Source organism: Alosa sapidissima, chromosome 14 (assembly GCF_018492685.1).
Source record: "Alosa sapidissima isolate fAloSap1 chromosome 14, fAloSap1.pri, whole genome shotgun sequence".
NCBI classification, from domain to species: Eukaryota; Metazoa; Chordata; class Actinopteri; order Clupeiformes; family Clupeidae; genus Alosa; species Alosa sapidissima.
Genome location: NC_055970.1, coordinates 14,857,340 through 14,870,983, shown reverse-complemented (window position 1 = coordinate 14,870,983; position 13,644 = coordinate 14,857,340). Strand labels below are relative to the sequence as shown.

Sequence of the window (13,644 nt, the reverse complement as noted above, 5' to 3'; positions counted from 1 at the left end):
ATAGAGGCATGTTGAGCAGTGAGGCGTGTGTGAGTGTGTGTAGGATGAGAGATAGAGAGATAGAGAGAGAGAGAAAGAGAGAGAGAGAGAGAGAGAGAGACCCCCCATCATTCTTTTCTTTGCAGCGCTTACTGTGACAGCAGTGGTATATGAGCAGCAGCTGAGAGGATGACCTTATGAGGGGTCAACTGTGCCAAGAACAGCAGCAGTATATGAGAAAAGGCGGAGAAGATGACCTCATGAGGGGTCAACTGTGCTGGGAACAGCAGTGAAGGAATGCCACCATACTACATATACATCAATCAGTGCCTCCTGCTGTATTGCTTTTTAGCTCTCAATCCCTCTTAATGCATTTTGAATCTATCCAATGACGTCTCTCCATCTCCAAGATTCTCCATCTCTGTCTATCTCTCGTTGACTGGTCCTATCATTCAAGATTTTTGCATCCTTGCATCCTTCTCTCTCTCTCTCTCTGTCTCTCTCTCTCTTCCCCCTCTCTCTCTTTCTCTGTCTCTTTCTTCCCTGCTCCTCTCTCCTACTCTCCCACACTGACCGCATTTTTTTGTAAGAGCTCAGGGGTCTACTGGAATGCCTGTGTGTTGGGTAATCACACAATCAATCACAGTTCCAGTATCTGCCAAGCCTTTTTTAAGCCCCCTCCCTCCGCCTGAACCAGTCTCTCATGGGAATGTAAGCTCTCCCTCAGCTCAGTAAACGCAGTTCCTCTAAGATCAGCAAACCCAACTCTTCTAAGATCAGCAGACCCAACTCTTCTAAGTTCAGCAAACTCAACTCTTCTAAGATCAGCAGACCCAACTCCTCTAAGATCAGTAAACCAGCTCCTCTAAGATCAGTTCCTTTAAGATCAGCAGACCCAACTCTTCTACGATCAGTAAACCCAGCTCTCTAAGATCAGCAGACCCAGCTCTTCTAAGATCAGCAGACTTAACTCTTCTAAGATTAGCAGACCAAAACTCTTCTAAGATCAGCAGATCCAGCTCTTCTACGCACGGCAGGCACCTCACTGGGGGCAAGCATTCCATAAATAATGGATTTTATTGAGCGGTACTGGCAAAAATAGAACTGAATCGTAATGTAAAATGTGGCAGCGACAAGGTGTGGCAGTAGTGTGCGGGGTTACATTAGAAACAACGGAATCTAATGTCATTAAATGTGGAAAGCGGAGTGCGCCACACTCATGTTGGTGTCTACTGTATGTGCAGAGCCCTTAAGCCAGACAGCAGCTTGTGGGAGCTGGCTGGGAATACAGTATATAGCTACTGTACTAGGGGTGGGCGATATATATCGTCTGCGATAATATCGTGATTGTTGTTTTAACAATGTGCAATTTGACATTATTGAATATTTAAATTACTTATGGGGAAAAAACACTCGAAATCACGCATTGAAGACTCCCAGGAGGTGTATGCGGGAGAAGTCCCTGGCTGCAGCAGAGCAAGTGTCACGTGATCACTAGTGGGTCACAACGTTGTCCCACGCACGCCTGTTTATTTTGTGCAGCGAGAGTAGCCTACTTGGGATTTTATGCGGCTACTTTTGTCAAGTATCTGTTCAAGTAGCATTGATGAGACAGTCACGTTTTTTCCTACACGGTATTATATGGAGAGAAAACATTAGCCTTTGAGTATTTTAATAGTCAGTTGTAAACAAAGAACTATTCTCAAGTAACTCTCTTGTAAATGGACTGAAGTTCGCTGTAAATATCTACGTTTACCGATTATGCTAACCGTTAGCATCTCTATGGGATTTCTCATATACATTAGCCATAAGCTAACTCATTAGTTTCTATTCTGTAACCTGAAATGCTAGCCTCTTGGAATGCTAGTGCTCTTAAACAAAACATCGAAGGAAATAACTGATATGTACTCTGTTGGTCTGCTTAGTTTTACAGTGAATCCTATGTAAAGGTTTGAAAGGAACTTCAGCCTCAGACTTTCTCTTGGGAAACTGTTAGGCCTATTCATCTTCTCTAATGTACTGTAGCTAGCTAGACCATGTCATTGCCACACACCCAAGTGGGGGCAGAATTGGAAATGTGTCATAGAGTGACAATGCATTGGTTGATTTGGTTAAAAAGTCACAGGTTTATTGGTTATTATTGTAATGATACGGTAAAGTAACTCAGACTTTAACAAAACTTTTTTTTTAAAGGATATCGACTAATTATCGTTATCGTCAAAATCACAAAAAATAGAGATATTATTTTTTTGTCCATATCGCCCACCCCTATACTGTACCACAAGTTATAACGTAAGGCACACACACACGTATGCAAACACAAATACAGTACAGGGCACATACACACAGATACAAACATGCACAGACACACACACACACACGCTCACACACACAGACTGTGAGTGGCACAAGTGTCTCATGCTGTGGACACGTGCAGTTGCATCAGCACGAGGACAAAGAAAAGTCTCCACCAGATGAAGGATGTGTGTGTGTATGTGCGCGCACATGTGTGTGTGTGTGTGTGTGTGTGTTTTCCCAGAAACAGGGAGGAAGAAGCGCTCAAAATCAATGAAAGCTGCAGGATCGAGGCTATTGGGGGTCACTGGAGTCAGCTTTCCCAAAGGTCAAGTCCGATGATGCAGTCGCTCCAGGACAAGGAGATGAGCTGACATGAACCCAGACGCACTGATGAGCTGTACTTGAACACACACCACCACAGGTGCAGAGTAAAGAGTGTGACCCCAGGGGCAACACACACTCCCAGTGAAGGCCAATTCTCCTCGCCTCTTAATCCAGAATGATGGAGCCTTGTTGGTCAGAGCAGCAGTGGTGAACCCAAGCTTCTGAACTTTGCATTACCAATGTGTGTGGATGTCGCTCTATAAATAAACCTGCCTTGCCTTGCCTTGTGTTTTAGATGGCACAGAGAGAGAGACTCCAAGCACACTGAAACCCAGCTAATCCATATTTACACTTCCCTCACGAGCAGAATACATACACACACACACTACTCACATGACCTCCTCAGGGGCAGAACACACACACACTACTCACACTGACCTCCTCAGATCCCACAGATTTCAAACTAGTGTTGAGTTAGAGTTTAAGATTCTTTCCCAATGAATTGCAATGTAACTGCGTTGTGTTTGACCGACCACCCTGCACCTGCCTGGATTGGGAGGCGAGTGTGCTAGCAAGGGAGCTAAAAACTACAGGTGCTAGCATCTCTTACTAACACGTCTCGTAAGGCGTCAGGAGGGAGGTTGATACATACTGAGAAGATTGTGTACCAGACGAACAAACAAAAACTATTTATCTATATTTATATCTGAGTAACTAATAAAGGGAGAAAAGAAAATGAAGAAATATCAACAAACAACAATATAATCAACAGGGTACAACAACATAATCCTGTGTATCTGACTTACTGAATTGAATAAGCGATGATGGTTGGATACAATGATTGCTTTTGTGCTTTGTAAAATGAATTTACCTAACGACTCACATTACCTGGATTTACTATCGGATTCACAAATTACATTTACCCTGTAAAATGGCCATTTCTCTGTTGCCTAAATTGGTTTCTACCTCTGTTGCTGTGATACTGGCTGAGACTAGCAGGCAGCAATATGCTAGGATACCAACCAGAAAGGAAGTATGAGGTAGATGAGCAAGATCCTGCATTCATGACCATAACTCCAAACACCACTGTGGTAAAACTTTATCACATTTACATGTATGAAAGTAGGTAGTCAGCCTGTTTCACCAGTCGTGTGATGAACTATACAATTGTAAGATATGCTAAACAGTTGTATGAGTAGTGCATCGTTGTGTGGTATGGGCAGCCGTGGCCTACTGGTTAGCACTTCGGACTTGTAACCGGAGGGTTACCGGTTCGAACCCCGACCAGTAGGAACGGCTGAAGTGCCCTTGAGCAAGGCACCTAACACTCACTGCTCCCCAAGCGCCGCTGTTGATGCAGGCAGCTCACTGCGCCGGTGTGCTTCACCTCACTGTGTGTACACTGTGTGCTGAGTGTGTTTCACTAATTCACGGATTGGGATAAATGCAGAGACTAAATTTCCCTCACAGAATCAAAAGAGTATATATACTTATACTATACTTATATGGATGCAGTTGTGCGATGTAAATATGTAGTGCTTGGATTCCCTATGTGTCCAGAGGGATTGTCTCCTGAGAGGACACACTCCACAGTTCAAGGACTCTACTCTGTCCTACATTTCCTCTGCCGATACACGCGCAGAAGCAAGTGGATGATACAGATCGGCTGTCCAGATACTTATTACTGACATCAGCTCCATTACTGTGAAATCATCGGCTTCTTCTCCATGGCAACTCAAGAATAGGTAGCATAATGACCTGCAAGTACCCTCTAAAATAACAACACACGCACACATTTTTTTAATACTCAAAACATAATGACATCCTTTCACTTAATAGGATTATCATGCTTTGGAATAAGTGTGTATAAGAGTGTGTAAGCTTATGTAAGTGAGTATGTAAGTTACGACAGCATTTTTTAAATTACCAATGATTATGATAAAGGTTATTAAAAGGATTTCTATTAAAGTAGCATGTAAAGTGTAGTTCGGAGGTATACTGTAGGCTGCTTTAGAGGACATAATGATTCTTTCTTGTCATGATGGGATGTTGCTAATGGAACCAATGGATGTTGCTAATGGAACCAATATAATGAAGGTGCTCCAGTAGAGCGTGATATTGGGAACTGAAATGGTGTCATGGTCTAGGATGGTGTCTTGCAGGCATACCTCTTTGGTCTCTCACTATATGACTGTGTTGCAACGTCTGAATTAACCCATATGTTAATGTGTAAATGTGTGTGTGTGTGTGTGTGTGTGTGTGTGTGTGTCTGTGTGTATATTAATGTGTGTGTGTGTGTATGAGAGACAAGGTTATTGTCCTGTTTGCACTTCTGGGTGTTTGTGTGTCTGTGTGAGTGTGTTTGTGTGTGTGTGTGTGTGTGTGTGTGTGTGTGTGTGTGTGTGTATGTGTGTGTGTGTGCCTGTCTGTATGAGTCTGTGGGCCAGATGTATGTACATTTGCGAACGTAGCGTTATCAGCGCCATGGACACACCACAGATTGCGAGCGCTGTCAGACCCAAGTCGTATTTATCAATCGTTCAATCCTTAGTGTAAACTGTGCCTTTCTCTGCCCTTCTCCGCCCATAAACGCAATTTACGAACGTCCACAACTGAATGGCAACGCCTACAAGCGCAGTTGAATGAAGTTAACTGATGACAACATTAAAAAGAATCAAACGTTTAGCGATCATGAAATAATACCATACATGATAAGATGTCAACAAGCAGGGAGATAATGAAGATCAGTAGTTCTACTCAAACTACTTGTGCACGTAGGCTATGGAAGATTGGTCAAATCTAGCAAGTAGGAAAGTTTAAGTGAATGACGTGAAAGTGAAAGTAAGACATGCGAAAGGCCAACGAAAATTAAGGTTGCTTTTGGTAGTACAAATACTTTCACCACAAAAACTGGTGTTCTAAATAGCGATTCTGTTGTCTTTGAAAGGTTCTCTTATTGACGCATTTAACTGCAATGTGGATTAACACCTGTTTTTACAAGGCGGAAGTATTTAGGCGCAGAATAGACGTGCGCTTTCAGGAGCAGTCTTTGTACATACCGCGGAATACATAACTAGGCGCTCTTTACTCTTCCCCTCCCATCTTTTTACGCTAAACTCCCACTTTCCCCTGGATCCTCCCATGAATGCATATGCATGACATGACAATCGCAATCTGCCACTTTCAGCTCCCGCGACAGGCAGTTTGCGCTTTTACATCATTGCGGCCTGTTTGTACATACCTCGCAATGATTTTACACGCACATTGCGAAACAAATACGCCTGAAATGGGCGCAAAAGCATTAGTACATCTGGCCCTGTGTGTGTGTGCCTATGTGTTTGTGTGTGCTTGTCTGTAAGCATGTGTGTGTATGTATGCAGGTTTATGAGTGTGTATGTGTGTGTGTGTGTGTGTTTGTTTGCGTATCTGTATGCTTGTCTGTATGAGTGTGTGTATGTCTTTATACACGTCTGTATGAGTGTGTGTGCGTGTGCATGTGTGTGTGTGTGTGTGTGTGCATGACTTACTTGAGCATGTGCGTGGACCCGTTGATCTGCGTGGTGGTGCAGGGAGTGCGGGGTCCAAGTAGCGAGGGTCTGCGGTAGCGCTTCTGGCCGCAGCACAGGATGATGAGGAAGGCACGACGGAAGGACTTGTTGAGGAAGGCGTACAGGATGGGGTTGAGCATGGAGTTGATGTAGCCCAGCCACAGGCAGGCCGACCACAGCTTCTCAGGCACCGTGTAGTCGATGAACGGGTCCACCACATTCGTGATGAAGAACGGCGCCCAGCACAGGCAGAAGCATCCCATAATGATGCAGAGAGTCTTGGCCGCCTTGGTCTCCGTGCGCATGCGGTGGTTGCGCTGGTGGACGGCACTGTCGTGCGGCCCACCTGAGCCAGAGGACGAGGCGGCGCCTCCGGCCCTTTGGAGGGCGCCGATCTGCCGCGCGTGCTCGCGCGCCGTCACATAGATGCGCTGGTAGGCCAGCACCATGAGGCCCAGCGGGATGTAGAAGGCCACCACCGAGCAGGTTAGCGCGTACGGCTTATTCACCATGAACACGCAGGCCGTGCTGTTGTTGCCCATGTTTTGCCGCTCCTCAATCTGCCTCGCAGGGTCACCCACACACACACACAAACAGGACACACATGTATTAATAACACTTTACAGTAAATATGATAATTGTAAAAATAGTATGAAATAAATACAAAACTATGAATAACAGACACTAAAATAACAAATACAAGTAACATTTGTGGTTGTGATGCATTATGATATGTTCTAATTACAAAACAGTTGTTTGTGACATTGAGAACCTTGGTCTATATGGGAAGTCACTTGCCAGCAGCACAAGGAAATTCACATCGTGCTCCCGGGATAACCCATAATACGGAAAGATTGTGTGTGTTTTATACTGTTTACATTTTAACACTCTCTGCACTTGTAAAATATTTGACGAATGTGTAAAACACTTACATATCCTTAACAAGAGAGCCATTGATACTGTATGAGCTCTGATCCAACACTCCCGTGCAAATACCTCTGTAAACACGGGTGTGTTGACGCAGACTCTTGTGCTCTGGACACAGTGTATTTACATGGATGTATAGACACGACAAGCTATCTAAATACACACACACACACACACACACAAGCTATCTAAACACACACACACACACAAGCTATCTAAACACGGCATGCGGCCCGAGTTAATGAAGCGGAGGATGGCTGTTGTGGAGCGGCACTGGGATGAGGAAGCAGCTGTTCAGACATTGACAATCTCTTTGCTCAGTGGCGCATGAGGGCCAACACTGAAGTGTCAAAAGGGCACAAGGATCTAGGACAACAAATAAAAATGCCCTACAATTTATTTTGGGCCAATCTGATAGTGAGGAACAGCCATTTAGGGTGAACCTAGGGTGGTCTTTCTGCAAAAGTTCACACACCAGTTACATAGACTGTTCCTCGGGAAGTTTGGGAATTTTTCCCGGTTGGTTGCCGGTATTTTGAGAGCTGGTTTGTACTTATAATGTCAAATACTGCTGTTGCTATTACATGCCACAACAAAGCCTGGAGCACTATTGCATGTTGCTTTGAAGTCAAACATAGCACAGCACATCAATGCATATGATAAGGACAGGTTGGACTCAACATTGTTGCATTTGAATGGCAAGTAGTCTATGTTGCATATCACATCACATGGGCTAATTCATTCTGAATTTGATGGATGCAAAATAGCCAAATATTCAATCATGTCAGATAGTCCAAATAGTGTCTGATAGGCTCTAGCCTACAGTTCTTACAAACAGGTGAACAGACAAGGAACGGTTGGAGGAAGGTGATCCATGGACCCATGGTGCACACAAACATGGGGAGGAAAGCCCTTACAGAATGATGTTCACCGGTCTACATTATAACAACAGGCTACTAATTAGCCTACTTAATGTTTAGCTGATCGATTAATGTGTCAAATTTGACTTATCAATTTCAGGCTGCTTAAAAGGAATTTCTTGTTTTTGCTGCAAGTCCGCACTTGGCATACAACCCCACAAACTTCAAACACACACATACACACACACACACACACACACACACACACACGCACACATACTCAACCAGGGGCGTGCAGAGACCTTTGAAGGGGCAGGGGCTCAAATTTAAAAAAAGGGCACATGGAACAAAATTTTCAGAAAACGTGTTAACTTTATTTAAAACTTTTGATTACAACCCAATAGAGAATATGGTGTAAACTGGAACTTAAGTTTTACATTCCCTAGCCTATAAAGCTTTAATCATCTGAACCTAAGCTGGACATTTTTTTTTTTTTTTTTTGCATTTAAATTCTAGCATTATGCTATTTCAATGATGATGGTGGGACAGGCTATTATATGGTTTAGCAATTTGCAAAGTAGTCTAATGTACTGATAAACATTTTATACATTTTCATATTTATTCATTATGTATCAAGAAGAATGGGTGTAAATAGCAGACAGAGCTGTAACACATTTTCTCATTTCTCTCCTTGGTTCTGAAAATTCAATAGGAGTGCATGTACTGTAGGCCTACTGTAGCCAGGGCACAGACAGATAGGTCTTTTCAGTTTGCATTAGGCTACTGTCTACTCAGAGATCATAGGCTATAAGGCTACATCTTATTGATTAAATTCAAAGCTAATTTTAATAGCCTAGAAATCTAGACGCACCCTAGCGGCAGCAAATATGTTATTGCCTAGTCTGGCTTGTCAGGCTATAATTTTAATGTTTATCACAGTGAACTACCACCATTAGCAAGCTGGTGTCTTGCAGGTTCACGTGCTGTGCGTGTGGCCACTGAGTGAAATTACGCGTAATGTAGCCTACTGTAAACAGAAAACGACGTGTGGAGTTGGGTTAGTTAAACAACTACAGTAGCCTATGTCGTCGGCTTATGACGATTTAGAAAAGGTTTGCCTACTCTGTTTTATGAACTAGGTCTACTAACCTAAGCTACTATAACATAGTAACCTAAACAGAATATGTTATGAACGTTCAGCCTTAGATTTTCGAAGCTGCCAGGTTATTGAAATGGATGGACCATGACATGGTTAAAACGGGTTTGATAGCCTACTTCATTAAACATGAAACAACTTTAAACATTTTATTCTCTATCTCTAAGCTGAATACTATTGCATGTCCAGATAGGCTAACTGCCAAGTGACCTTACCGGGCTCCCAAAAGTCTCCTGCAGCACTGTGCCTGCGTGCACTTTCTGAGAGTTCACTGAATGTATGACGTCACGGATTGGTGGCCGCAAGGCATTTCAATTCAACACAGAAAATTGTATTTTTGTAAATTTCTAATTTCACAAACTATTAATGAGACATTTTAGCGAATATTCACGTTGGAACTAGCGGAAGTATTAAAAATTTTAAAAAGTAAAAAACGGGTCTTGTCAAAAGGGCACTTGGACATCAAAGGGGCAAAAGGGCAGGTGCTAGAGCCCCTGTGGCCCCCCTTCTCTGCACGTGCCTGTACTCAACTGAAGTTCCATTTATAAACTCTGGCAGAACTCTCAGGATTAATTAACATTCAGACCTTCCGCTCTTATTAATTAAACACTGTAATGCCATCTCATATTTTATGACCTTCTCTCAATAGCATGTGTGTGTCTGTGTCTGTGTGTGTGTGTGTGTGTGTGTGTGTGTGTGTATGTGTGTGTGTGTGTGTGTGTGCTTATGATAAAAGGTGTAACGGCGCTGCACCTGGATGGTAATTATCATTAAAGTGCTCATCTGATTATGAATTCTCATGTGAAGCATGAAACGGTGCCTCTCAGCCACAGACCTGTGATGATTGCTCTTTGTGACCTGGCAGTGACTATCTTTCTCTTTATTTTACATTTGTATTCTGAAATGAATCATTTAGCTTTACTATACACTCATGTTCTGTGTTGTCTGTGTCATTAAGCTTTCAGCTCGGCTATGACAGTAGGGTGCCTGGTGGGGTACGGGCTTAGATAGATAGATAGATAGATAGATAGATAGATACAGTCTATACTGTAGACTTAGGAAAGTGCTTAGCCAGCAGAGGCGTGCTGCTCTCAACTTCTCTCATTTCCTGGTTCAGAAAAGTCTGCGTTTTTTTTGTTGTCCTCACAAGGTCTGCCTAGTTTGCCAACACAATCGATCGGACAAGCTTGTGTTGGGCGACAATGTGCCGTGGTTCGATATAGGCCATTAATCAGCACCGGAGTGCGGAGTGGCACCATGCCCATTGCCCACTCCACCAACCATCATCAGACGATGACACTGTGCCAACTCCAGCCGAGGACAATCGACAGCAGCGGGGAACCATGACAGTGTCTGTGTGTGTGTATGTGTGTGTGTGTGTGTGTGTGTGTGTGTGTCTGTGTGTGTGTGTGTGTGTGGTGGTGAGTGTATTACCCTGATAACAAGGCCTCAGTGTTTGCACGTTATCAATGCTGCTAATGAGTCCCTTGGAGAGCGCGCAACAGTTAGGCAGACAGCTTTTCTGAATTGATGGACACCGACTTCTACGTTGAGTCATTTATTTGGCAGTCAGAAATAGACAACCATTTGCATGAGAAGAGAGACAGCATGAGACAGCATTTGCATAATTCTCAAGGACTGGCGGCGGGCATGATTAGAAGAGACAGACAAAGACGGAGCTCAAACTTTAAATACCAAAAACTGTCCCCTTACTGTGGCCTTTGCAATGCCAATCATAAATAAAATCATAATGCCATGCCACAAAACAAGCCGTCAGAGTTGGCTCATTAGATTCCTATTTGCTCTGTGTCCCGCTGAGGTTTGGTGGTGAGATACATAACTTTACCCTCTGTGATCGGTACCAAACAAGCTCAGAAGAATATTAAATAAAGATCCATATCAGAAAATGGCACACAGGAACTAAATGCTTTCTGCCAAGGGAATAACAAATTGCTTCTGCCAAGGGAACAACAGATTGCTTGGTTTCAGCTTAGGAAAAATTACATTCTTGAAAAAGGCTTTCTGATGACAATATAACAACCTTCGCTGTCTTCAACTTTTATCTTGGATCCATCATGCCTTTGGCCGCTTGTGTATGTTTGTGTGAGTGTGTTTGTGTCTGAGTGTGACCGTGTGTGTATGTGTGTGTGTGTGTGTGTGTGTGTTTGGGCAGGCGCGTGTGTGTGTGTGTCTCTTCTCGTGCCTGTGAGAGAATGAATCTAAAGTCTCTTCCTCTTTGCTCCCTGGGTTGAATCAGTGGTGAGCCCACAGGTAGCTCACACAGAACTTCTGTGAATCGTTTCTGTGGCCACCTGGTGTAACCTCAGTCCATTTCTCAAAGCTATGTGCAATGTGGCCCACACACTTCAGCGTTCCATGCGAATTAGAGGAGCTCTCCCTACTAAACAAGCTCTTCCTCCCTCTCCGGGAAACGCCAGTGAATCGTTGGACTCTTTTCACAGAGAATGCATTAGTAAATAAATAAGACATCTGTTCTCTGTCACTGAGCTCCATGCAAAGATTAGAGATAAAAAAAATAACAAAAGAAGAAGAAGAAGAAGAAACAGAAAAACCTGTCACGGAACGCAGGAAGTAAACAGCATTATGCAAGGAAATTCATGGAGTGCGGCCTTCATCCAGAGCCTTGCAGCCAGTTCCCTCATGGCGTCACTCAGGTTGTGTGTGTGTTTTCTTGTGTGTGTCAATCACCAGGTCCTGTCTCTCCTGTGTGTGTAAGAGTGTGCGTGTGTACATGTGTCTTTATATATATATATATATATATATATATATATATATATATATATATATATATGTGTGTGTGTGTGTGTGTGTGTGTGTGTGTGTGTGTGTGTGTGTGTGTGTGTGTGAGTGTCTGTGTGTGTGTGTGAAAGAGAAAGAGAGTGAGAGATAGAGTGTGTGTGACTAACCAGATCATGTATTCCGATGCTGTTCCAGCCTTGCATTATGGGTAGGAAAGAGATGACGGTGGGGATTACCCAGCATCCCCCGATCATCAGTGCCACACGCAAGGGCGTCATCTTGTTCCTGTAGACCAGTGGCTGGCAGCAGATAGCATAGTACCTACAGTAGGAGGGAAACAAGATCTTATTATGAACTATGACCTAGGACACATGAACACACCTTGCAGTCAGAGATATACAAAGGTACATACTTGTAAGAAAATTTCAAACTATTGCAGAAGTGTGTAAGAAAATGTCAAACTATTGCAAAATGGCAGGTTGTCAAACTTTCTGCTGAACCAGAACTGTTCCACTATAAAAACTGTGTGTGTGTGTGTGTGTGTGTGTGTGTGTGTGTGTGTGTGTGTGAAAGAGAGAGAAAGAGAGAGAAGGAGAGAGAGAGATAATGCATGAACACACAATTTTTCAGTCCAAATAGGGCCTTTCTTTCTCTTTTTCTCTGTCTCCCTCTCTCTCTCCCTCTATCTCCACTGACCCAGATCTGTCATTCAAAGAGCCATGTGCAGGAATGCATGTGCTCTCTCTCTCTCTCTCTCTCTCTCTCTCTCTCTCTCTCTCTCTCTCTCTCTCTCTCTCGCACACACACACACACACACACACACACACACACACACACACATACACACAAACACGCACTGCTGAATATTCCTGACCCTAACACAATAGTGCCAACTAGTCTCTTCCACACACACACATTTCACCCACTTCCTGTTGCCCTAGAGAAAGTGTGCAGCCAAGCTGTGTATAGCCAATAAGGGAGGATCTTTTCACACTATGTTGCTCTTGGCCCTCCTCCCCTCCTCCAGGTACTACTGCCTCTATGATGAGTTTACTGGGAACCACCTCAAAAACCAAGACTAGCACGATGAATCCCTTTAGAACTACAAGGATGAATCCCTTTAGAACTAGCAGGATGAATCAGTCTTAGAACAAGCAGGATGAATCAGTTTTTAGAACTAGCAGAATTAATCAGTTTTTAGAACTAGCAGGGTGAATCCCTTTAGGTACTAATGCTATACCATGTCATCTAGTGTCAACTTTCCTCAAACGCTAGAGAAAAATCTTAACAGCCGATCAACAATGGACATGCAACTGAAGCGGGAACTGCTGAAATAATTAGCCTTCACAATATTCGATGAACATCCGGACATTCGCAAAAATAGACAAAAAGTATTTTATTTCTAGTTCTGCATGGCACTTCCGTACTCCGTGTATGGTCTGCTTCAGGAGAGCCTGTCTGGAAGAGCATCAGTGGCCGCCATGCTGCAGGGGCCGAACCCAGAGCAGGAGCAGAGCTGTTGGGGTCGGGGGCGGGTAAGATGGCGGATGCAGGTGCAGCGTGGCACAGATGTACAGAGCCGGCATGGTGGTCTGGAGGATGTGTGGGTGGCACTGACAGCTGCTGGATCATATCGTATCAATTGCATCCTACACATACACACAAACACACACAGCCCTCCACAAGAATACAATACAGGCCAGAGCAAATCCACTGAGATCAGATCACCAGTGGAGTGTTCAGATCACCAGTGGAGTGTTCAGATCACCAGTGGAGTGTCTGACCTGTGAGA

The 13,644-nt window shown here is 43.7% G+C and overlaps 1 protein-coding gene across 3 annotated transcripts in view; it reads right to left on the bottom strand.

Moving 5' to 3' along the window:
• Positions 1-13,644, bottom strand: part of htr4 (5-hydroxytryptamine receptor 4) — a 113,171-nt gene that overhangs the window by 34,765 nt on the left and 64,762 nt on the right. For all 3 annotated transcript variants that reach the window (XM_042061365.1, XM_042061366.1, XM_042061367.1), the window contains exons 5-6: positions 12,020-12,173; positions 6,129-6,709 (exon numbers count right to left, since the gene is read on the bottom strand). In XM_042061365.1, the coding sequence (XP_041917299.1) occupies positions 6,129-6,709; positions 12,020-12,173 (735 nt within the window). The remainder of the gene's footprint in view (positions 1-6,128; positions 6,710-12,019; positions 12,174-13,644) is intronic.